Source organism: Blennius ocellaris (genome assembly GCF_963422515.1).
Source record: "Blennius ocellaris genome assembly, chromosome: 15".
NCBI classification, from domain to species: Eukaryota; Metazoa; Chordata; class Actinopteri; order Blenniiformes; family Blenniidae; genus Blennius; species Blennius ocellaris.
The window spans coordinates 26,548,350-26,575,381 of NC_137664.1; the positions used below are offsets into that span (position 1 = coordinate 26,548,350).

The window sequence follows — 27,032 nt, forward strand, 5'->3', positions numbered from 1 at the left end:
GACAAAGTTTTAGTTAGTAAGCAGGGCCACAGGGCGGCGCTGTTGATTGATTTTATAATGAAACCAGACAACAATACACTATAAACAAGAAGAAAATGGAGAGAAGCCGACACCAGCATGGACTGGAGACGCTCCGGATGCTATCAGGGGAGAGTGTCAACTATAAAACTACTGATATGGAGGATAAAACTAGAACACTGACCTGAAGCCATACCACTGTGGGTCGCCATGTTTGTTTACAAGGGATGGAAGGGGAAGGGAGGGGAGATGTGCAGTAACAGGCTCTGTAGCCTCCAGCAGTCTCTGCAGGAGGGAATAGTGGCTGTGAAACCATCTTTACACCTTGGGAGCCAGATTCAAAACTTCACATTCAGTGCATCCGCACACTGGTGTCGTGGAAACGGACCACCTAAAAGTGGAGAAAGTTTTCTGGAGAGACTCGTAATCGTTGTTGAGTAAACCAGAGGCACAAGATGTTGGCAGAAGCCTTTCAGTCTGGTGGACAATATCCAGGTAAATAATAATGAGGAACAAATACACAAGTCATTTTCAGCAAGTTATTTAATTATCAAGGTGCAACTGGTCATTTGTTAGTTTAGCTAACTCAAAACGTATAAAGTGTGCCTTGATATCATACTTTAACCAATTCAAATGTTATTTATACATTTATACTATATTTTGAATACTGTACATATTGTAAATATCAATACTACTATGTCAACCCCCCCCCCCCCCCCGCCCCTCTATTTTCTATGTATATATATACAAAGTCTGGCTTCCGGTTTGGCGACGAGATGGAGTAGTCGCATATTTCCATGCTCCCACTAAATTCAATAATAATATTCTTTACAGCTCGACTGAGAGCACTAACTGCTGCTGACACTGCTGCTGACTTTGAACAATACTATTAACTCCTCGCGCTGAACAGGAATATGTCTAGCAGAGCCAAGAAAGAGGAGCAAAAAAAGGAGGATCCGGCTGCGAGTGCCATTATGGCTATGCTAACAACGATGCTAGCGGACCATAAGACGTCTCTTTCATCGGAATTTAACACCGCCTTTTCCAAACTGGAGAAGAAACTAGACAACATTCAGACTACACTTCTGAGCATTGTAATCTCAGATCACGCTCCCACATCAGTTGATATTAATATGTACACTCAAATCAGACCCTTTAAACAGTGGCGATTCAACTCCACTCTACTGGCAGAAGAACAATACAAGCATTTCGTACATGATCAAATTAAAATTTTCTTTGAACTAAACGACTCGCCAGAAATAAGCAGAGCAATATTATGGGAAGCATCTAAAGCTTATATGAGAGGTCAACTTATATCCTTTGTTTCAAACCAAAATAAAACAGAAACCACTCGCATTGCTGAGTTGCTCCGAAGGATTAAAGATTTGGATGATGGGTATGCTTCCAATCCAGACCCAACCTTGTATAAAGATCGCCTTGGCTTACAAACAGAGTTTGACCTTATGTCTGTTAACAGAGCAAAATTACAAATACTCAAATCGAGACAACGCTTTTTTGAATCTGGGGAAAAAGCTGGGAAGCTTTTAGCCCACCGTATCCGGGAGGAAGCGTCCTCCAGGCTTATTCCATCTATCCGATCTAATATGGGAGAACTACTTACTGATCCAACCAAGATTAACGAAACATTTGCTGCATTCTATACTACACTTTATACCTCAGACTGCCCCCCTCCTTCAAATGAACTGTTTGGTGATATGCCCTTTCCTCAAATAGAACCTGAGGTTGCGAGGGGCTTGGGTCAACCCATTACTGCTGTTGAAATCACAGAAGCCATTAAATCATTGCAAAGCAGTAAATCACCTGGCCCGGATGGCTTCAGTGCAGAGTATTTTAAGACTTTTTCCAATGCTCTTGCTCCAGCTCTAAGAGACATGTATAATGAGGCATTTTCAAACCGCCGTCTCCCAGAATCCTTATCAAAGGCCACTATTTCTCTTATCCTGAAAAAAGAGAAGGATCCCTTGCTCTGCAGCAGTTATAGACCAATTTCACTCCTAAATGTAGACCTAAAAATTCTCTCCAAGGTGCTCGCTCTCCGGCTCCAATGGGTGATGTCTTCCATTATCTCGCTGGACCAAACAGGTTTTATGTCTGGTCGGCAGTCCTCACATAATGCCTTCTAAACATCATCCATTCACCAAATCCCATGACGCCAGAAGTGGTGGTATCTCTTGATGCGGAGAAAGCCTTCGACCGGGTTGAATGGGAGTATTTATTTACGGTAATGGGTCGGTTCGGCCTTAGTAAAGATTTTATTCTCTGGGTTAAACTCTTATATTCGTCCCCAGTGGCTTCAGTGCGTACGAATAACACATTATCTCCCCCCATCTCTCTTAAAAGAGGCACTAGACAGGGATGCCCGCTGTCACCACTCCTGTTCGCTATCGCGATAGAACCCCTTGCTCTTTGGCTGCGTGCAGAAGAGGGCTTTCAAGGTATTACCAGATTGAATACTCAACACAAAACCTCGCTTTATGCAGATGATCTGCTCTTGTATATTTCAGACCCTGTTACCTCTCTCCCTGTGATTATTGACATTTTGGAGCGGTTTGGCATGTATTCTGGCTACAAAGTTAATTATCAAAAAAGTGAACTGTTTCCGGTTAACACATTAGCTAAACAGCTCCCACGTTCTCTAACATCATTTAAATGGGCAGACAACGGGATCCGCTACCTGGGAATTTTTGTCACTCCAAATATGTCTGACATGCTCCTGGCAAATTTTTTACCTTTAATTGAAAAGATAGAGAAGGATTTTGCCCGTTGGTCTGTCTTACCTCTATCTCTCGCTGGTCAGGTTAACTTGATCAAGATGATCACCCTTCCTAAACTTCTCTACCTTTTTCAACATGTCCCCATATTTATCACAAAATCATTTTTCGATAAATTAGATAAATCAATTTCCAAATTCCTATGGGGAACTAAACCGGCTCGAATACGCAAATCAATTTTACAATCCCCTAAATGTGAGGGAGGGCTTGCCCTCCCCAATTTTAGGCATTATTATTGGGCAGCTAACGTACAGAAACTCCTATATTGGATGGTTGGAGGCTCTGAGCCCCTCCCAGCCTGGGTGCATCTTGAGACTGCAACCCCACACTTTTCACTACGTTCTGCCCTATGCTCATCACTCACTCTTCCTTTAAAACCTGTAGGTACTAGCCCCATTGCATCGATCTCCATGAGAATATGGAACCAGCTCAGGAAGTGTTTGGTCTTGCAGGGCCCCTCCATACTAAGCCCACTACTGAAAAACCACTTATTCAAACCTTCTTGTACTGACCCCGCATTTGCAATTTGGCACGATCGTGGTACTATTACCGTGAAAGACCTCTATAAAGACGGCATCTTTTTATCCTTCGCTGAACTGTCTTCTAAATATGACTTACCGAACTCCCACCTTTTTCGTTTTTTCCAGGCGAGAGATTTTGTAAAGAAGCAGTTCCCACACTTTCCAAATCGCCCTCCGGAAACTTTGATCGACACTTTGCTATCGATGGGCCCCAATCATAAAAAGTGCATCTCCGTACTATACACCTCCTTACGTTCAATTGCCCCAAACCCCTTATCATTAATTCGAGCCTCATGGGAGAGTGATTTAAATATGAATATAGCCGAGCAACATTGGAACTCCGCCCTGAAGTTGGTCCATTCCTCCTGGATATGCTCCCGCCATAGCCTCATCCAATGCAAAATCCTCCACAAAGTTCACTATACCAATTCAAGACTATCTAAAATCTACCCCTCTGTTGGCAATATCTGCACTCGATGTAAACAATCTCCTGCTGATCATATTCATATGTTCTGGTCTTGTCCTAAGCTATGTTCTTTTTGGGAGAGTATTTTCGACACTATAGGAGGGGCATATGGTCAGACAATTCCTCCTAATCCGTTATCAGCTATATTCGGCCTCTCCCCTGACACCACATTTTCTAAGTCATTAAAACATTCTGTTGCCTTTACGACCTTGTTGGCCAGGCGACTCATTTTATACAATTGGAAGTTGGCTCACCCCCCATCATATGCTCGTTGGATTAAAGAAGTCATCTTATCTCGGGTTAATTCATTTACTGGAATATACACTGAATATAATATGACTTGGATTTGATTGTCTGTTGTGGTAACTGTAAAAAGTATTCTGTAGGATTCTATATTTAAACTACAAGTCAATTTACTAAATACTTATTCTAATGTTTATTTTATTAGGCAAAGTTTATTTTTATTATTTATCACTTAGTTGATTCTCCAAGAGCAGAGGCGATGAAAAGAAGCGTGACAGAAATAATTGTGAACGATCCGCTTTTTTTTCTTCTCTCTCTTCATTGAATAGAAAAATCCAGACATTCCAATATATGGGAGAAAATTATTTTTTTTGATGAAGTATTTTACGTTTACCTATAAACTCCAATTCTGTCCAAGGTTTTAACGAATCAATAAAGCAAAGGAAGTATCTTTAAAAAAAATGTAAAGTCATGAAAACTTATCCAGATTTATCAGTTTGATGATGCATTAAACTTGAATATTAAAAAGTATCGGATCGATATCGGTGATACTGGCCCTGTATTTACTTGGTATCGGATTGATACCTAATCTTGGAATATTGCACACCACTATTGGATGCAGCTCCTCCATGGTGTTCACCGGGGAAGACTTGGGGCAAGATTGGCTTGAGGAGTCTCTTCCAAAGGCTTTTGGTGAAGGTTGGGTGTTCAAAGGTGTGAAATCCTGAGAGCCTCAACCAATCAGTGACTGGCTAAGTGCATGGGGGAGAGTCTTTTGAGCAGAAAGCAGGCGAGGATTTGCATGGCTGAGGTTTGCAGTGTCTGCAGGGCTGTCCGTTGGGTGTGATGCTCAGTCACATTCCTGAGACCATTGACAGTTGTCTTTCCTTGGAAATGAAGCAACTTTCTGTGGTCTTATGAGATCCCAACTTTATGGGCAGGTGTACGTTATGGACAAGGAACACAGGAGCATTTTATTGATGGACAGAGATACCGTGATGAGATCCTGAGGCCTGTTGTTGTGCCATTCATCCACGACCATCACCTCATCTTGCAGTATCATAATGTACGACCCCATGTTGCAAGGATCTGGACACCATTCCTGCAAGCTGAAAACATCCCAGTTCTTCCATGGCCAGCATCCTCACCGGACATGTCACCACTGAGCATGTTTGGGATGCTCTGGATTGGCGTAAACAACAGTGTATTCCACTTCCTGCCAATATCTAGCAACTTGGCACAGCCAGTGAAGAGGAGTGGACCAACATCCAACATCCCACAGGCAACAATCAACAACCTGATCAACTCTATACCAAGGAGATGTGTTGCACTGCGTGAGGCAAACGGTGGTCACACCAGATACTGACTGGTTTTCTGACACCTCTCCAGACCCCCCAATGTACAAAATCACCCGAAGACACACCTGTGCAATATTCATCCTGTCTAATCAGTGTCTTGATATTCCGCAGCTGTGAGGTGGGATGGATTATCTGGACAAAGGAGAAGTGCTCACTAACACACATGTAGACAGATTTGGGAAAAAGATTTGAGAGAAATGTCTTTTGTGTATAGAGAAAATGTTTTTCATTTTTGAGTTCAGCTCATGAAAAATGGGAGTATAAACACAAGAGTTGTGTTTATATTTTTGTTCAGTATAGTTGTGGATTTAAGGTCAATCATTATAATAATGTGATTTCACTCAAATTTAACAATTTATCAAATTCATCTGGATGAATTTAAGTCTGCGACGAATGAGCATAGTGATGACGCAGTGGCTAGTGCTCTGTCCTCACACTGAGAGTGACGTGGGTTCAAATACATCCCAGGCCCTTTCTGTGTGGAGTTTGCATGTTCTCCCCGTGTGTGTGTAGATTTCCTCCAGGTACTTCGGTTTCCACCACAGTCTCTATGAACATGCACCACTCTCCTCTTGCGCCCACCCCCCATTTCTTTTAACGGATTAATAAAGTGCAATGATTCTTCTTCTTCATTAAAGCTCTAAAATATTTACAGTTATTCTGGAGCTTATGTTTGTGCCACACATGATGTTTACTAAATTAAAAGTACTTCCACACTCCCCTCTAGCTATCACCCAATAATAACACAGATGCCAAAATAATCAGTGAAGCCTGAGCAAGCAGAATAAAACATATGTCAGCTGTCATAGCATAGCCATCAGCTGACCACGCTAAAACAACTGTTCATCACGGATCGTATCACTTCACAGTCTGGTTGGACCGAGAAGAAAGCCGTCAGCAGAAGAAAGTGAGGATGGTCGACCTTTTGACTGAAGAAGTGACAGCTGTCCGGAGACAGCAGGAACAGCTCCTGGCCTTAGTGGAGGAGGTGAAACAGTTGCGCCTCCAAATAGAAGGCAAAGACAAACAGATTGTGGATTTGGAACGGCGGTCGGATGAGCTCGAGCAGCACTCCCGGATGAACGACCTGGTTGTCACCGGTCTACCGACCAATCCATGCTCATGTGCACGCGTGGTGGTCGGGAACAGAGCTGGAGACACGCTGTGTGGAGCAACAGGTGGAAAGCTTTCTCCAGAGCAAAGGAGAAGAGCTGAGCCTGGATCACATCCAAACATGCCACCCTCTACCCAGAAAGGGCAACAACAAACCCGCTATCATCATCCCATTGGTCAACAGGAAGAATAAAACAGCATTGCTAAGGAAAGGACGCAAGCTTCACGGAACAAATGTTTACCTGAATAACACTTAACGAAGAACACGGAAATGACCAAGAAAGCAAGAGACCTCAAGAAACCACACAAAATCCAATATACATGGGTAGCAAACTGCAAAATCTTAATCAAGCTGAAGGGCTCAGCAAGATTCTCACTGTAAGACATTTTAGAGAACTGGACAAATATCAGTGACGACAATGAGTCAACGCATGTACCGACACGAATCTATCAAAGTAACTTCTGACATTCAGTTTTAACCATTACGAATACTAAACAACATATGTCCACACCAAAGACAATAATACTGGGTTACTGCAGAGAATCCTTGAACTCCAACTGCTGGACCCGAATACGTCTGAATACACGGAATATAACAATCATGGTACAGAGACTGACATTGACACTCTGAACACGGGTACAAACAGATGGTTGAATAGAATCAGATACATTTAGTGGTGTACTCGCTCATCCACAATTATTATAGTGTTGCCTTTTGTTTTGCTCTTGCTACATTATTTGCTTGAAATAAATAAATAAATGAAAGGAATGAAATATCCTGACCAAACACTGTAATAAAACACACAGATTAATTGATTTTGATAGATCATGGCCACTTTAACAAACACACAGCCTTTATTAGCTCACTGGATTCTGACAGTCGAGTTAAATAAGATCATTTTGAAACGTGTTAAAGTCACATGGTCATATATGACACAAAATCTGGACAGTGATTCAGAGTGAATAATTCACAATGAACAAAGGAGAGAAGTTCTGCAGCGTTGTGTTGAATTTTTTTTATTATTTTCTATACTTAACAAGTACTTTTGTTTTTTTACAACCTAAGTTACTTTTTGGTCTTCAGGTTTATTGAATTTCATGTTCTGAAGTTACATAATTAAAATGGAAGAAAATGACACGTATCTGCAGTCATTTCCGTCATTTAAAGGACTTTGCAATATATGCCAAACATGAAAACACAAAATTCCATCTACATTTGGAAGTTTTTAGTAAAACAAAACGAAATCATAAAAGTGAGATACATAATCCTCATCAGAGTTGAAAATGACTGAGCCACAGAGAGCTGTTGTATTTGAGGGATACCATTTGTGTTGCAGGCTTTCTTTGAAGATAGAACCTGGCAACAGTTCACCGCGCATCGCCTCCTCTAAAGAAGACCTCATAGGTAAGAAGCACCGGACAGAAATACTACTGCACACTGATGCAAGGGTCCTTTACAATATGCATTTCATGACAGAAATGTTCATCTGATTTTTAGCCACAACGTGTTTGGACCAAACAAGATGAAAACAACATAAAAACCAATGTACGAGCACGAAAACTAAGATGGAGATCATTTGCATTTTTATCAATGAACAAAACGGAAACAAAGATTAACATCGGGATGAAAACCAATCAGAAGTAATCTTGGACCACTACAAACATGCAGGATAACTACATTTTAGTCTGGGACAAGTCCTGAAATCTCAAAAAATATTTTCTAAGGCTAGGATCACTCCAGATCTGGTTTGGGACCAATACATTTGCTGACGTTGCAAACAGCGGATCGGGACAGATTTCTTGCTTTAATTTTTCTTTCTTTATTAGTTTATTTCCAGAGGACCGTGCACAGAAATGGACACTTTGTGTAAAGTCCTCATACATTGACGACAACAACAATTATTTAAAAACAAACAAACATGGACATAGAGTATATACACTATTTGCAACTACCCCTGCAATACAAATAATTCCCCCAGTCCATAACATTTCTGCCAGCATTATAAAAGCAAAAGAACAGATGTATGCTGGCATCCAGAGATGAGCCTGATGCCCTTCACTAATAACTGTTGACACACTTGTATATTATCAAAATGTTCAAACTACAGAACTGGAATATCGGCAGCCATCGACACAATGTCAGACAGTGTTTGGAGAGGTTTTCTTAAATTTTTTTGATAAATGCTCTTTAACAAATGTTTTTTGATTTTGAGTTATTATGTTTACGATTCACAGCCAGGCTTGACGGGAAGTTTTGAAATGTGCTTGAGAATTGAGTTGACTGGAGATTTTCAGAAATGTTGTCTATGGAGGGCTGACTGGACCAAAATTAAATAATTAAATACACCATTAAATAATTAATAATTTTCATCTCTTCCGACTCTCGGCGAAGGTGGACGCTTCTCTCTTCTCTCCTCTCCCCCTCTTCTCTCTCCTCTCCTCTCCTCTCCTCTCCTCCCCTCTTCTCTCTTCTCTCTCCTCCCCCTCTCCTCTCCTCTTCTCTCTCCTCTCTCCTCTCCTCTCCTCTTCTCTCTTCCCTCTCCTCTCCCCCTCTCCTTCCCTCTTCTCTCCCCCTCTTCTCAAGGATTCAAGGATTCTCTCTTCTCTCCTCTCCTCCTCCCCTCTTCTCTCTCCTCTCTTCTCTCCTCTTCTCTCTCCTCTCTTCTCTCCCCCTCTCCTCCCCTCTTCTCTCCTCCCCCTCTCCCCCCTTCTCTCTTCTCTCCTCCCCTCTTCTCTCCTCTCCTCCCCCTCTCCTCCCCTCTTCTCTCTCCTCTCCTCTCCCCCCTTCTCTCTCCTCTTCTCTCTTCTCTCCTCCCCTCTCTTCTCTCCTCCCCTCTCCTCCCCATCTCCTCCCCTCTTCTCTCTCCTCTCCTCTCCCCCCTTCTCTCTCCTCTCCTCTCCTCTCCCCCTCTCCTCCCCTCTTCTCTCTCCTCCCCTCTTCTCTCTTCTCTCCTCTCTCCTCCCTTCTCTCCTCTCCCCCTCTCCTCTCCTCTCCTCTCCCCCTCTTCTCTCTCCTCTCCTCCCTTCTCTCCTCTCCCTCTCTCCCTCTCCTCCCCCCTTCTCTCTCCTCTTCTCTCTTCTCTCCTCCCCTCTTCTCTCCTCTCCTCCCCCTCTCCTCCCCTCCTCTCTTCTCTCCTCCCCTCTCCTCTCCATCTCCTCCCCTCTTCTCTCTCCTCCCCTCTTCTCTCTTCTCTCTTCTCTCCTCTCTCCTCCCTCCCTCCCTCTCCTCTCCTCTCTCCTCTCCCCTTCTTCTCTCTCCTCTCCTCTCCCCTCTTCTCTCTCCTCTCCTCTCCCCCCTTCTCTCTCCCCTTCTCTCCTCCCCTCTTCTCTCCTCTCCTCCCCATCTCCTCCCCTCTTCTCTCTTCTCTCCTCCCCTCTTCTCTCTCCTCTCCTCTCCCCCTCTTCTCTCTCCTCTCCTCCCCTCTTCTCTCTCCTCTCCTCTCCCCCTCTCCTCCCCTCTTCTCTCCTCTCCTCCCTCGTCCTCCCTGCCTGCTGCTCCCGTCCTGTACCGTCTCATGTCAGATCTAACAAGAGCTTCTCTTCACTCCACATCAGAATTTAACCAGAACCATGGAATTGATCAGCTGGTCTCTCAATGCGATCGACTAAATGTTTACGACACGAAGACCGGGCAAAGGAGAGCCCCCATGTCCTGATGGGACGTTTGCAGCTGGATACATGCTGGGTTTCTGGGGTTCCTGGAGGTCCCTGGGGTTCCTGGAGGTCCCTGGAGGTCCGGAGTCTACTTCCACCAAGAACTGCCAGGAGGGGTCGGGATGTAGTAGAATCAGGGCGCTGGTGAAGAATCCAGCTGGGCAAACGCTGCAGCTGCTTCCTCGGACCATCAGAACGGATCCTTGGTGGAGGTCAGTTGAGTTAGGGGACAGGCCACCCTACTGTAGTTCCTGATGAACCGACGATAGAAGTTGGCGAACCCCAGGAATCTCAACAGCTCCTTGTGGGTCGTGGGGACGAGCCATTCTGTGACTGCTTGAACCTTGGGCGGGTCCGGTTGGTGTTGCCCCTGGGCAATGTTGTAGCCATGGTACTGCACGGAGGTGGTGTGGAACTCATATTTCTCTGGCTTGACATACAGCCGGTTCTCCAGGAGGCTTTGGAGGACCAGGCGGACATGCTGCCGGTGCTCCTCCAGTGAGCGGGAAAAGACCAAGATGTCATCCAGGTACACGAAAACAAACTTGTTCAACATGTCCCGGAAGACAATATTCATGAAGGTTTGGAACACCGCCGGTGCATTAGTGAGTCCAAACGGCATCACCCGGTACTCGAAGTGTCCCAGCGGGGGGGTTGAACGTCATCTTCCATTCATCTCCTTTCCTGATCCGGATGAGATGGTATGCGTTCCGGAGGTCCAGCTTGGTAAACACCCAGGCCTCGCAGAAGGATTCGAAGGAGGCATCGATGAGGGGAAGAGGCGACCTGTTGTTCACAGTGATGGCGTTCAAGTCCTTGTAGTCTATGTAGGGACGGAGAGTGGCGTCTTTCTTTTTAACAAAGAAGAATCCTGCTGCCACCGGAGATGACGAGGGGCGAATGAGGCCAGCAGCTAATGACTCCTGGATGTACGTCTTCATTGCCTCCTTCTCGGGACACGAGATGTTGTAGAGGCGCCCCGTCGGCAGCGGAGCCCCAGGAAGCAGATCAATGGAGGAGTCATAGGGCCGGTGAGGAGGGAGAGTCCAAGCGAGGTCCTTGCTTAAGACCGGCACCGGCTCACGATACTCCGATGAGACCACAGCCAAATCAGGAGGAGCTGGGGAACGGGAACAGGAGATGGACTCGGCAGACCGGAGGCCGTGGGAGTGACACTGGAGGCTCCACCTGATGATTGAAGAGTTCCTCCAGTTGAGGTGTGGGTTATGCTGGTGCAGCCACGGGTAACCGAGGACGAGGGGCGTGAACGGAGAAGGGATCACCAGCAGCTGGAGAGTTTCTCTGTGGCTCCCAGAGATTACCAGGGTGAGAGCGGTCGTGCGACGGGTAACCCGGGAAATCAGCCGACCATCCAGGGAGTTGACTCTTTGGAGAGAAGGCAGGAGCTCCAGCGGCAGTCCGAGCTGGGCTACCAACCCAGCGTCCACGAAGTTGTCGTCGGCCCTCGTGTCTACTAGGGCAGGAAGGGTTGCAGAGTGTTGATCCTAGTGGAGGCTGGTGGGCACCTTCATCTGGGCAGAGGAACTTGGGACACTGGAGATATGGCTCGCCGGAGGGTTCCCGGACACAGACGAGCCGCACCTTTTGGGTAGACTTGGGGAGGAGTTCCGAAGATGTCCGGCTTCCCCACAGTAGAGACACAGCTGGTTCTGGATGTGCTGGTGTCGTTCTCAGGGGTCCAGACAGGTCCGCCCCAGCTGCATTGGCTCCTCTACTGACTCGTCGGGAGCTCCAGGACCCGGTGGGGAAGTCGAGGACCTGGGAGCCGGCTGGGAGGAGGAGAGTCCGGTGGGGAAGGATCGGCGGTCGTCACGCTCCCGCTGCCTCTCCCTCAGTCGGTTGTCCAAGCGGATGGAGAGTGAGATGAGCTCGTCGAGGGAGGAGGGGTCATCCCACATCGCCAGCTGGTCTTTGAGTCTCTCCGAGAGACCCTGGGTGTAGATTCCCTGGAAACCCTTGTCATGCCACCCACACTCCTGTGTCAGGATCCGGAACTTGACCGAGTAGTCGGCTGCTGACGTGGTGCCCTGGGAGAAGGAGAGAAGCCGCCGCGCCGCCTTCTCTTTCTTTACCGGTTGATCAAACGCCCTCTTAAGCTCCTTGGTAAAGCAGGCCCAGGTCTGAATAACCGGTGAGTCGTAGTTCCAGAGTGCCGTCACCCACCGAGCCGCCTTCCCTCGCAGGAGGTTGGTGGTGTAGGCGATCTTGGCCCGATCAGAGGGATATTCGGAGGGCTGGAGGTGGAAGATGAGGTGGCATTCAGCAGGAACTGGCCACAGGAGCCCAGTTCCCTGGCGTATGGCTCTGGTGGGGGAACGAAGGGCTCTTTGCTGGGAGAAGAGTCGTCCAGGGCCTGTGGGGAGTGAGTGGTGCCGGGGTTTGACACGGAAGTGTCTGTAGGACCAGCCGCTGATGAATGTCTTGGATGGAAGTTGCGAGCTCCTGCAACAGACGTTCATGCCGACCATGTAGCGCCCCCTGAGACTAGAGGCCTACTCCCGCTGAATTGAGGTCCGCTGGGTTCATTTTAGGGCCAGAAGATTCTGTTACGGCTTACAGTCGGTGTGTGGAGTTCTGAAACCCAGAAGCAGACCAGGAGGCAGAGCAGGTGCAATAAGCAATGGCTTCTTGATATTGCAGGACCTGGGAGATGAGGAACAGAGACTCTGGAATGCGAAGTGCACAGGCAAGAGGACCACAGCAGGGAGGCGCACTGCGCCGGGAGGAGGTGTGCTGCACCAGGAGGAGGTGCGCTGAGGACGCATGGAGTGAGGAGCCATGAAGCGCATTCAGGACTGCAGCAGGGGAGAGCGCTGCGTGGAAAGGAGGCTGGCCGAGGACGCTTGAAGCAGGGAGTCGTGGAACGCATTTAGGAAGCAGGTGACTCTGAACAGAGACACAATCTTCTGGCACCAGACCTCCTCACTGCAGGGCTTAAGAGGTGGAGCAATCAATTAGTCAATTACCCGCAGGAGTGTGAGTGAGGAGGATCTGGTGCTGGAGCGAGGTGTGGATCCTCACAGATTTGCTGTTCTTCAAAAGTGGATATTCCATCAAAGGGAGGAAATACAACTAATATGCAGAAATATCTCCACGCAGCAGCAATAACTTTTAATAAATGTTGAATTTTTAATCCGCTCCAGAATGACTCTCAACCCAGTAGTAGTGTCAAAGTTAACACATCCTCCACTGTTAATACTGCAGGTTTCATATCCAAATGTGGATCAATAAAGAACCAAATTGTTGAGCAGAAGTGAGAAGCAGATTCCTTTTTTCTTTTTTTTACACCAGTTAGGTAAAGCAAGAACATACCCATTAAGCTATTTTAAAAGCTTCCAGTGACTTGTTCAGGAGTTTTGTGATATATATATATATATATATATATATATATATATATATATATATATATATATATATATATATATATATATATATATAATTACATGCTATTATGTTGTAAGTTGACAACAAAAATGAAAGAAACCACATTTTTAAGTGTCCTCCACTGTGTATCAAAACTGTCATAAGAAAATCTCTGTAAAATAATTTTTATTGACATGGGAGGAAACCTCAAGTGGGGACTTTTACTTTTCATTTTTTCAACATCACCAGTCCTTGAAGAAATGTGAGTTTTGGTCTGTGTTTCAGGTCTCTCTGAAGTATCTGCCTCTGTGAGATTGAACCGGCGGCCCACCTGCCCCGATGCCTCTGTGGGGGTGCACATCCCTACCCCTCCACCGTCTCACCACAGGAAGAGCCACAGTCTGGGAAACGAGTGAGTCACCAAACATTCCTGGCCCTCGTCTACTGGCAGCTTTGAAACTTTACAATGCAGCAAAAACACAGGGTCTTCAAAAACGTATTATTTCTGTTCTTCAACTTCATCTGTTTATGAGTACTCTAATCTGGGTCACCTAAAACCTGGCTTCACCAACCCTTTCCAAACTGAGAGCGACTTCATTGGTATTGAGTCATACGAAAGGCTCCCAGTTTGACACACTCCTCTGAAACATCAAATTTGTTAAATCAGTTTCCCTTCAGTTACATAGTATTATTAATGATACTAATCTACGTGAAAACCTTTTTCACAATAATTATCAATAACAATGACTTAACGAGGTGGGAAACAGATGATATCAATATTTAACACTATTTATATTAAGCTCAACAAAAACCAAACAATGAATACAACAAAAAAATTGTCCCATTTTCATTAGTCCAGGGGTTGGGAACTTTCAACACTCGAAGAGCTGTTTGGACCCGTTTCCCACTGAACAGAAACTCTGGATCACAAAACCCTATGGACATAAAAATGAAGATAACACTGAAGATATAGACTTTCTGTGGTTTTGTGAGATCCCAACATAAACAAAAGTTCATCTTTAGAAATGACTAACCATGTCTATATGAATGGACCAACAAGGACTTGAACCATCATCTCTATGCACAGCAGGTCAGAGTCATAACAACTGTACTACAGTGACTTCCTACAAAGATTGTATTACCACGTCACTCAGTTCGATCTTTTCCCGGCAGCAAGCCTCCTCCTATCCAACCCAGAAGCTTTTGACCCATCCGGAATTTACCAGTGGCGCCCCCTGGCCGCCACTGCTGTTAACATACAATATTATGTAATCAGCAGCTAAATGGGGGAGTTCAGGGTTTTTAGAACCATGAGTGTGTGCTGTGTCTTCAATGTTTTTCATATGTTGTGTAGTTCCTTAATATTTAATGTTAAGTGAATAGTTGCTGCCGTCTGTGGTAGTGAGATGAGGAAGTGAAGGACCTTCGTCAGTGTCCTTCCTCCACACAGTGCACCAGGTACCGAAACTTCATGTATATTTAAAACATTTTTTTAAATACTGTCATTTAGAAATCTGTATTAATGCAATTGTGATTAAAAAAGAATAGCAACAGAATAGAATAACATTTGTGAGCTGTGCTATTTTTAGAACAGGCCTGCTGACGGTTCATGTGGTCCTTGGGGCCTGGTGCCTGCAGGGACCGTGCCGTAAACTGTCCAGATTTCCTCTTGAAATAAATTGAAGTAGATTTTAAAATGTTTCAGCAGAGCACAGCTCTCTGTACATGTTTTCTACCCATTGAGTGGGTACAAATCTCTGATGAAACAGAAGCAGGAAGCTTAACAGAGATTGAACTGAAGGTCATTGAAGGGGTGATATCAAGAAACTAACAACGACTCTTATTCTTCCTCAATATGCCTCATTTTGTCTCCTCTGTCACCAGTGTGTCACAGCAGCACATCTCATCTGTCCCAGCTGCTTACTGATGAAGCACCACACAAATTAAACTCTCACCTCTTCTCATCTCATTCAGCCAGCAATTAAATGACTGGAAATTCAACTCCATTTAAAAATGCAACAAGCCACTTTTACAGAGCATGCACGCACGCAGGCAGGCACACAGGCAGGCACACAGGCAGGCAGACAGACAGGCACACAGGCAGACAGACAGACAGACAGACAGACAGGCAGACAGACAGACAGACAGACAGGCAGGCAGGCAGACAGGCAGGCAGACAGGCAGGCAGGCAGGCAGACAGACAGACAGACAGACAGACAGACAGACAGACAGACAGGCAGGCAGGCAGGCAGGCAGGCAGACAGACAGACAGACAGACAGACAGACAGGCAGGCAGGCAGGCAGGCAGGCAGGCAGGCAGGCAGGCAGACAGGCAGGCAGGCAGGCAGGCAGGCAGGCAGGCAGGCAGACAGACAGACAGACAGACAGGCAGGCAGGCAGGCAGGCAGGCAGGCAGACAGACAGACAGACAGACAGACAGACAGACAGACAGACAGACAGACAGACAGGCAGGCAGGCAGGCAGGCAGGCAGGCAGGCAGGCAGACAGGCAGGCAGGCAGACAGGCAGGCAGGCAGGCAGGCAGGCAGGCAGGCAGGCAGGCAGGCAGGCAGGCAGGCAGACAGACAGACAGACAGACAGACAGGCAGGCAGGCAGGCAGGCAGGCAGGCAGGCAGGCAGGCAGGCAGACAGACAGACAGACAGACAGACAGACAGGCAGGCAGGCAGGCAGGCAGGCAGGCAGGCAGGCAGGCAGGCACCTAAAAAAGGACACGTTTCTGTTGTTTTGTTTCTGTGATTGCCCACTGTGGTATTGAATTTTTTGACTTATGTGTCTGTTTTGGTTGTTTATTTATCTGCTTATTTATGTTTGTTAAGAATTGCTCAAGCTCGTCTGGTTGTTCCACTGTTGCTGGTTTGGGAGGTGGCTTATGACTGTGTGGAAAACAAAGAGGTGGACAGTTTCTGTTGTTCTAGTTGGCGGTAGAAACTCTGAAATTCTCATTTTTATTTTCCATAATTCTTTTCTCTCGCAGGATAATCAATGGGTGGAATACAATTAGGCCAACTCTCCCCATTAATGTATGCTGTTATATTGAAGTCACAGACTACCAGTTAATGCTTCGACCAGGCATTATGAATCTCTTTGAGGAATGGAGTGCAGGACATGTACTGTATGTGCTCAGATCTCAAGGTGCGATCAGCTCGAACAAGCTTTACTTCGACCATTACTTCTTACTTATAAGCACACCAGGCTTTAATGATTGAAATAGTGGGGCGCCAGTGAGCTGAAATGGAGGAGATTGCATTTCGCTGGGCTCCCGCTGCACCTAAACATAAAACATTTCAGTAATATCTTCCATCGCCACACCCAAGTTACCGCCAGCGCGGAGCCCTCAGGTACGAACATAGAGGCTTTAAAAGCCAAGATCCTTCTGTCTCTTAAGTCTGACATCACCGCTGTGATTAAAGAGCAACTGAGGAACGCACTTTCTGAGGACTTTAATCTCCTTAAAACCAAGCTGCAGGCAATGAGAAGCGAGGTCACGAACAGCACAGCAGCGACCCGCACGGAGAATGGTCAAATGAAAGCTAACATGAAAGACATGGAGAGCGGGCTGTCAGAGTGGTCAGATGAAGTTACACTCCAATCTACGCTGACGAGTCTTCAGAAAGAAGTGACTGATTTAAAGGGCAAGTGTGAAGATACGGAAGGGCAAATGCGGAGATGCAACATACGCATCGTGGGCGTCCTGGAGGAGCCATGTCCAAGCTCCATGGGACCCATTTCTGAACTACTGACAGATCTGCTCAAACTGGATAAAGACATCGTCATTGACCGCTCACACAGAAGCCTCAAGATGGAAAACTGCGACCGATCTTCGCCAAGCTCCATTATTACCATGATTGTGTCGAGATCGTGCGCTGCGCTCGAAGCCAGCCCCCTCTCCACTTTAACGGCCAACCTATCACCATTTTTCTGGATTAAATCCCGACCCGAGTTGACAGAGGTACAGAAACTCTTGCACACCAACAAGGTGTCCACTTTGGTATTTTGTATCCTGCACGGCTCCACATTGCCCACAACGGCCAGGACAGAGAGTTGACAGATCTGAGCAAAGCCATGGCCTACGTTAAAAATAATGTCATCAAACCAATGGAGGAGTAACCCTGACACACCACATTTCTATTCATAACCTGGAATTTACATCACGGCTTCTGAATAAGAACTGTTTTCTCCCATTGCTTACAATTAAGCTTCAGTTTTTCATCGGATTTCCTTTTTTTTCTTCTGTCCTCTCTCTTTTTTGGGACTTTGAAGAATATCACTCGCTGCCTTGATTTGAACTTTGGAAAAGAGAACATATGCCTGAACTTTCTTTGCTTTTTGTGTGTGTGTAAAAGGGATCCTTTGCAGGTATGTCGAGTTAAGTTGTATCCTGTATCTCAAACTCCTGGGATGTTGCTGGCCCTCAGCTACTATCTTACATGACAGACTGGTTCAGTTGGGGCCCAGTTCATATGTGGGCTCAGAGTAAACCATATAAGCACGAGATGTGTGAATGTTAGGGGTGTAACGGTACACAAAAATCACGGTTCGGTACATACCTCAGTACAGAAGTCACGGCTTGGTGCGGTACTCAGTTAAGGGGAACATTTGAAAAAAAAAACTTTACAAAAACTAATTTTAACTTGTCAAAAGTTTAATAGAAATGTATAAGCTTGGGTAATGTATGAATTTGACCAACATAACTTTACTTAAAAACACTTGTGGTTTCTTTAGTAATCAAGATCTCTCAATGAAACTGAATAATAATCTATATTTTGTGGTGTGCACCTGGAGGGACGTTCTCCCAACCAGAATGGAGTGGGTGTGGTGTATGTGTTGGTGACGGGACGTGTTAAAAGAGGAAGTGTGGTGATGCAAAAGAAAAAGTTTGACAGGTGCATTGTCATTGGGTTGGAGGCAAAAAAGAAAGCCAACATGACTCCTTCGTCCGTCTCATCTTTCTCAGCCTCCACATTGGTAACCCTGACATCTGAACATGTCTTTAGAAGCCAGCAGCGGTGCAATCGCTGGTGGAGCGGTCGCTGGTAGCTAAGATATTTGCAAAGGACACCGACCCCCCTTTTCCCAATGTGGAGGAGTAAGAGGAGAACAAGACAGCGTCCACCAGGTCGTGATTCGTCAAGCAGACTAATAGTCCGTGGGCGCACAGAAAATCAGCTCTCAGAGCCACCCTCACGGACAGCAACTGGGTCGACTGAGGGTCATGTTGGGCCTGCGTTTGGTCCCAAAGGAAGATCTCCAGTCGTCGTCCACAGACTGATGTTTGGTCAGCCCTTGCGGTTTCCCTGGAGAGTTCCTGCCAGAGCCATCAGAGCCCTGGTTGGTTACAACGAGGAAGCCGGTCTTCAAGGAGCCGGCACGCAGGTTCAGCCGGGTTCCAGCTCATCACTGCCTAACCCGGTCCTATGTCCCAAAGAACCCGATGGCCGCTGAATCCGTGTTTTTTTGGCATGACGCTCACCGCTCCCCACTTCAGCCGCCATGTGACGGCCCATTTCACATTCTGGAAGCAGGGCCGAAGAACTTTGTGGTAGACATGGGGGGTAAGCCAGTCCGGGTTTCAGTGGACCGTCTGAAACCTGCCCATGTCATGCCAGAGCAACCAGTGGAGGTGGTGCAACCCCCGAGATGTGGCAAGTCATCACTGCCACAGGGTTCCCTGAACCAGCATTGACAGCATTTACTCCCACAGAGTTGAATTAATTCCTACAGAGTTTATTTGAGGCCGACCTCTGAGCTTTTTGCTGTGTTGGTCTGAAATAAATTGGATAGTATTAAGATTGGAGCTGTCACACCCTCCTACTATGCACACACTGCCACTGCTTATTTATTGTATTGGTAACTTTTTATCCATATAAATTTTTTTAATAACATGGTAAATATTATTTTTATTATATTAACAAATCAAAGTCTGTCCCTGTTCCTCTTCCTCTTCCTTCTCAGTCAACCTTTATTCTGAACCATAAAAAGTTGTGAAACTTCGGGATTAGAAAGTCAAAATAATCAAAAATATGTTGTTTTTATGTGTTGAAGTCGAGTGAGTTTTTAATGCATTTTGGGTGACAATCTGAATGTTGACAGAAGTGAAAAAGTCAAAATGGCAGACGATGAGGAGTTTATATGATTATGTAATTCAACTGATTCCTGAGGAATTATGCGACTCTATCGAATCAGAATGCATGTTTTCCACATAAGATGCAGCATCCCTGACCGGTATGTGGAACAGGAATCGGTAAGAAAATAGCGGCCACTAACGGCCATCAGCATGACTCACGTGATTACACTCTCGGGGCGAGAAATGGCCGCGCCAGACAATGGCATGATCCGTTGGTGATACCAAGTGATTTTTGACGAAAAAAACATCAAAATATCACCAAAAAACCACAAGCCCATTCAGGCAAGTTGGGTGAATGATTCAGGTACCCGAGCAAACCTTTTACTATGAGATTTGCTGCTGATGTTTCTTGTTTTCTGCTATTGTTCTTTCAATGATCAAAATCAGGTTGTTTATTTATTTATTTATTGGTTATTGCCTACTTGCTAATTTATTTTCCTGCTTGAAAGTCATGTTAATGTGTAGATAGAGCTGCTCAGTCTGGCTATATTTTTATCAGCTTCTAACATGGCTACTGTCTGAGCGTCGCACCTCTTTAAAATGCTGTGATGCACCTGAACGCATCACTCAAAGCGCTCAGCTCCTGCAGTTAAAACCGGACAAACGCCGCGGCTCAAACAAAACCTCTCACTTTTATTAATGAAACAGTTCAGAGAAATGTTTCTGACAGCACAGGAGGTGAGAAATAAACTGTGCAGTTGAAAAGTGAAAACGCCGCTTCACAGACGCGTGGCTGCTGTGAGGGGGAGTGGCCTGCTGTGAGGGGGCGTGGCCTGTTGTAAGGGGGCGTGGTCTATGAGTTCGGCACCGTCTTGTGGAGTATGAACAGTCCTGCTGAACACATGTTTTTTTCAGCAGCTTGTTGACGTCACTGCCGAACAGTCTTGTTCTTATGGCTTCAAAAAGGGATTCTGCAGGAGCGTTTCGTCTCTTCCTGTTACAAGAGTAAAAACTGTTCTGACGTCAGAAAGGCTCTCAATCACATCATATTATCTGCCCAAGCTGCAGGACAAGTGAGAAGGACAAAAATAAAGAATCATTGATTGATAATAACTGAACAACCTAATGGACCCGCTACTGAGTCAATGAGCAGACTTGAGCTCCTCTAAACGTATTGAGAATGTCTTCCTCCCAACAGCACCAGTACTGGTATTGTCAGGTTACTGGCAGGTTATGAGCTAATAAAACTAGTTGGTATTGTCAGGTTACTAGCAGGTTATGAGCTAATAAAACTAGTTGGTATTGGCAGGTTACTAGCAGGTTATGAGCTAATAAAACTAGTTGGTACTGGCAGGTTACTGGCAGGTTATGAGCTAATAAAACTAGTTGGTACTGGCAGGTTACTGGCAGGTTACTGGCAGGTTACTGGCAGGTTAGGAGCTAATAAAACTAGTTGGTATTGGCAGGTTACTGGCAGGTTATGAGCTAACAAGACTAGTTGGTATTGGCAGGTTACTAGCAGGTTATGAGCTAATAAAACTAGTTGGTGCTGGCAGGTTACTGGCAGGTTACTGGCAGGTTATGAGCTAACAAGACTAGTTGGTATTGGCAGGTTACTGGCAGGTTATGAGCTAATAAAACTAGTTGGTATTGGCAGGTTCCTGGCAGGTTTTGAGCTAATAAAACTAGTTGGTATTGGCAGGTTACTGGTGGGTTGTGAGCTAAAAAAACTAGTTGGTATTGGCAGGTTCCTGGCAGGTTTTGAGCTAATAAAACTAGTTGGTGTTGGCAGGTTCCTGGCAGGTTATGAGCTAATAAAACTAGTTGGTACTGGCAGGTTACTGGCAGGTTACTGGCAGGTTATGAGCTAACAAGACTAGTTGGTATTGGCAGGTTACTGGCAGGTTATGAGCTAATAAAACTAGTTGGTATTGGCAGGTTCCTGGCAGGTTTTGAGCTAATAAAACTAGTTGGTATTGGCAGGTTACTGGTGGGTTGTGAGCTAAAAAAACTAGTTGGTATTGGCAGGTTACTGGCAGGTTATGAGCTAATAAAACTAGTTGGTATTGGCAGGTTCCTGGCAGGTTATGAGCTAATAAAACTAGTTGGTATTGGCAGGTTCCTGGCAGGTTTTGAGCTAATAAAACTAGTTGGTATTGGCAGGTTACTGGCAGGTTATGAGCTAATAAAACTAGTTGGTATTGGCAGGTTACTGGCAGGTTATGAGCTAATAAAACTAGTTGGTATTGGCAGGTTCCTGGCAGGTTTTGAGCTAATAAAACTAGTTGGTATTGGCAGGTTACTAGCAGGTTACGAGCTAAAAAAACTAGTTGGTATTGGCAGGTTACTGGCAGGTTATGAGCTAATAAAACTAGTTGGTATTGGCAGGTTACTGGCAGGTTATGAGCTAATAAAACTAGTTGGTATTGGCAGGTTCCTGGCAGGTTTTGAGCTAATAAAACTAGTTGGTATTGGCAGGTTACTGGTGGGTTGTGAGCTAAAAAAACTAGTTGGTGTTGGCAGGTTCCTGGCAGATTTTGAGCTAATAAAACTAGTTGGTATTGGCAGGTTACTAGCAGGTTATGAGCTAATAAAACTAGTTGGTATTGGCAGGTTACTAGCAGGTTATGAGCTAATAAAACTAGTTGGTACTGGCAGGTTACTGGCAGGTTATGAGCTAATAAAACTAGTTGGTACTGGCAGGTTACTGGCAGGTTACTGGCAGGTTACTGGCAGGTTAGGAGCTAATAAAACTAGTTGGTATTGGCAGGTTACTGGCAGGTTATGAGCTAACAAGACTAGTTGGTGCTGGCAGGTTGCTAGCAGGTTATGAGCTAATAAAACTAGTTGGTATTGGCAGGTTACTAGCAGGTTATGAGCTAATAAAACTAGTTGGTATTGGCAGGTTACTAGCAGGTTATGAGCTAATAAAACTAGTTGGTACTGGCAGGTTACTGGCAGGTTACTGGCAGGTTATGAGCTAACAAGACTAGTTGGTATTGGCAGGTTACTAGCAGGTTATGAGCTAATAAAACTAGTTGGTACTGGCAGGTTACTGGCAGGTTACTGGCAGGTTATGAGCTAACAAGACTAGTTGGTATTGGCAGGTTACTGGCAGGTTATGAGCTAATAAAACTAGTTGGTATTGGCAGGTTCCTGGCAGGTTTTGAGCTAATAAAACTAGTTGGTATTGGCAGGTTACTGGTGGGTTGTGAGCTAAAAAAACTAGTTGGTATTGGCAGGTTCCTGGCAGGTTTTGAGCTAATAAAACTAGTTGGTGTTGGCAGGTTCCTGGCAGGTTATGAGCTAATAAAACTAGTTGGTATTGGCAGGTTCCTGGCAGGTTTTGAGCTAATAAAACTAGTTGGTATTGGCAGGTTACTGGTGGGTTGTGAGCTAAAAAAACTAGTTGGTGTTGGCAGGTTCCTGGCAGGTTTTGAGCTAATAAAACTAGTTGGTACTGGCAGGTTACTGGCAGGTTACTGGCAGGTTACTGGCAGGTTAGGAGCTAATAAAACTAGTTGGTATTGGCAGGTTACTGGCAGGTTATGAGCTAACAAGACTAGTTGGTGCTGGCAGGTTGCTAGCAGGTTATGAGCTAATAAAACTAGTTGGTATTGGCAGGTTACTAGCAGGTTATGAGCTAATAAAACTAGTTGGTATTGGCAGGTTACTAGCAGGTTATGAGCTAATAAAACTAGTTGGTACTGGCAGGTTACTGGCAGGTTACTGGCAGGTTATGAGCTAACAAGACTAGTTGGTATTGGCAGGTTACTAGCAGGTTATGAGCTAATAAAACTAGTTGGTACTGGCAGGTTACTGGCAGGTTACTGGCAGGTTATGAGCTAACAAGACTAGTTGGTATTGGCAGGTTACTGGCAGGTTATGAGCTAATAAAACTAGTTGGTATTGGCAGGTTCCTGGCAGGTTTTGAGCTAATAAAACTAGTTGGTATTGGCAGGTTACTGGTGGGTTGTGAGCTAAAAAAACTAGTTGGTATTGGCAGGTTCCTGGCAGGTTTTGAGCTAATAAAACTAGTTGGTGTTGGCAGGTTCCTGGCAGGTTATGAGCTAATAAAACTAGTTGGTATTGGCAGGTTCCTGGCAGGTTTTGAGCTAATAAAACTAGTTGGTATTGGCAGGTTACTGGTGGGTTGTGAGCTAAAAAAACTAGTTGGTGTTGGCAGGTTCCTGGCAGGTTTTGAGCTAATAAAACTAGTTGGTATTGGCAGGTTACTGGTGGGTTGTGAGCTAAAAAAAACTAGTTGGTATTGGCAGGTTACTGGTGGGTTGTGAGCTAATAAAACTAGTTGGTATTGGCAGGTTACTGGTGGGTTGTGAGCTAAAAAAAACTAGTTGGTATTGGCAGGTTACTGGTGGGTTGTGAGCTAAAAAAAACTAGTTGGTATTGGCAGGTTACTGGTGGGTTGTGAGCTAAAAAAACTAGTTGGTATTGGCAGGTTCCTGGCAGGTTTTGAGCTAATAAAACTAGTTGACAGAGTCCAGGTGTGTTTCATTAAAGTCAGCAGGTTTTTTCCTACCAGATGTTTCTTCAGGTGGGACGTTCACAGCTCTTTCACAGCTGGGAGGCGTCATTAGCATTGTACAGAGAGGTGAAGAGGCTCCTCCCACTTCAAAACAAAATGACGTCAGTGTTTCCAGCTAGAAAATGCATTTCTTTCCAACGGAGCAGCCGTGACGAGAGCAGCTGGCTGCAGAATCCATGGCAACGGATCGTTTCAGGCGTGGTTTCGTTGTTGCACTCTATCTGAAAGCGTGGGGAAGTGTCACAATGGTGATGTGCAGGATGGTGCATGTGACAGCTGTGTTTCTTTTTTTTCCATCTGTTTTTCCATTGTATTCCCGCTCAGTAATCACAGTTTTTTTTATTATACCTGTAATGAGATTACACATTTTTTTATGTACTGTGAACAATTAGTTAAATTGTTTTTGTATCCTAATTATGTTTTGCCATTACAAGTAATCCGTTACTACCCAACCATGGCTATATGCAGTAGCATGCAGTGGTGGTTCAGTCAGGGCCAGCAGCCTCCCCCCCCCCCCCCCCCCCCCCCCCCTCAGTGCGAATCTCACCCACTACTATCATGCATGTGTGCTTGATTGTCTGTGTGCATGGTTGTATGGGAAGCACCAATTTACAATCAAAAACTGCACCAAATGCCATCAGCACCACCAATCTAATCCACAGAAAGTGAAAAAAACAAACTAGCATCACCACCACTTGTATATTAAACCCATCCTGCTGTAAAATGCTGACAAAGCCTTTGATGGTCTGAGTTCAGCTCATCATTTCTGATGTTGGTCTTCTTCTACTCACAACTGAAAAAGTTCCCTGAAGCAGGTCTTCTATCGTATCTTAGATCTTGATGTTAAATTAGCCGCCATCACTCCAGAGGAGCACATAATAACAGAGTCATCACCACCTGATCATGAGCCAATCAGTGAGGCTCATTTCAATGACGACACCAAGACCAGCACTAGAAACTCTGCTGGTCCTAAGGTCAATAACACATCACAATCTGATTGGCTGATGATACTGTCACTCAACGTTTTAACCCAATAGCAGGTCCAGCTTCCATCAGAGGTTAGCAATGAAGCTACTGCTAGCCCCAGCAGAGGAAAGGAGCTGTGATGCATTTAGAGGACATAGGAGATTTGAGCTCCACACAATATAACCAGTCGTTTTCTGGATGAGGTTGCTAAAGTCACTAATTGATTCCAGACACAGATTTCAGAATCGCTTTTTAATTATTAACAAAAAAAAATCACTTTTGATAAGACTAGCAGTGCTAGCTGCCCTGCTGCCCCTGACTGCACACCACTGTTTATATGTATGTCGGCATGTGTGTACATATATCTGTATGTTTTGTTTAGATGTCTGCTTATTTATTTTTGTTTTGTCTTAAGTACCTAAGTTTGCATTTCTGAGCTAGCTGGCTTTTTTGTTTGTGTTGCTGTGATGCAGTGGGGTGGGATAGGGAAGAAAAAGAAAATAATTGAAAATATGTCAATGTTATTTTTGTGTTATCCAAAAAAACAAGAAACAAAAACTATTATTACTAATAAAATTCTAACGAGTATTCAAAAAAAATGATTGAAATGCTTTCCTGTTGGCCTGTCTCCACAGTATGATGTGTCAGTACAGCATCTCGGAGAGCAGGAGTGCCACATTCCCCATCGAGAAGGCCCGACATCTCCTGGATGACAGTTTCTTAGAGTCTCAAAGTCCATCGAGGAACGATCCACACTGTACATCAGTGTCCAATGGGCTGTCAGTAGGTATGTGTACTTATTTTTACTGTCGTCAAGTAGTCCCGGAACTTAAATATGGTGACAAATCAGGTCATTTAAATCTTTTTTTGCTCTGCCAGGTAGCAGTGAAAGCTCATTTGGGGAAGAGCTGTCACCTGGAATGGAAAGGTTAGAGTTACATTTCACTTCACTCTGATCCACTGTTCAATAGAGAATAACCACTACATTAAAGGCAATTATTAAACTATAGAGACATCAAAATGGAAACAGTGATGGCTTCATCTCAGCATAAATGTATGTTAGTATTCCACACTGTACTGTGTAAATCCTCAAGTAAAGTATATAACACCAACATAATTTATTTAGTCAGATAGATAATAGATAATTCAAGTAAATACAAAGCAAACACATTTTGTAAAAGCACATTCATTTTCTAGTTCTGTCCATCTGTTTGTGGTTACTTTCACTCAGGCAGGAAGAGTCTAGTTCAGGGGTGGGCAATCCTGGTCCTGGAGGACTGCGGCCCTCCACGACCAGGATTGCTCACCCCTGGTGTAGTTTGCACTGGTGAATCCAAATTCTGTGTAGTATAACTGCCCACGAGGATGGAGAAACACATGATCCCTTTTAAACACATTTTTACCATTTAAAACCTTGGTGCCCCTCCCACCACACCATGTAGAACTGAACTAGCTAAGCCCTGCCCCCAAATGCAAAGGAACCAGTAGCATTCGACAACCAGCTGCCAGGACTCTGACAAACATTCTCAGCTCCGTGGAGAACCAGGAGAGCTGGCTAAACTTTAGTTTTCTGGGCTATTGAAGTCATTTAAGACTCAAAAATGGAGAAAGGATGTGCCTGAGGTGCATGGAACAGCGACACAAGGTATCCTGAAAGAATAAACATCAGGGTTCCCATTTCCAAAATGAAACCTGGACAAACGTCCCCTGTAGATGAAGCTGTGTGGCAGAACACAGATGCAACACCACCACAGTAAACAAGGACATCGACATTTGTTTCACAGTAAAGCAACGTCTTGTCTAATCTTAGCAAACAAGCAGTCACTTATTATAATTCCCATGAAGCTTGCAGTAATGAGCCCGCCACCTAGCTTACCTGCAGAAC

At 45.0% G+C, this 27,032-nt stretch overlaps 1 protein-coding gene across 1 annotated transcript in view; it reads left to right on the plus strand.

Moving 5' to 3' along the window:
• Positions 1-27,032, plus strand: part of LOC308140264 (ras-specific guanine nucleotide-releasing factor RalGPS1-like) — a 116,431-nt gene that overhangs the window by 48,639 nt on the left and 40,760 nt on the right. Inside the window, exons 11-14 of the mRNA XM_080509949.1 lie at positions 7,849-7,916; positions 13,835-13,961; positions 25,783-25,934; positions 26,027-26,075. Of these exons, the coding sequence (XP_080366075.1) occupies positions 7,849-7,916; positions 13,835-13,961; positions 25,783-25,934; positions 26,027-26,075 (396 nt within the window). The remainder of the gene's footprint in view (positions 1-7,848; positions 7,917-13,834; positions 13,962-25,782; positions 25,935-26,026; positions 26,076-27,032) is intronic.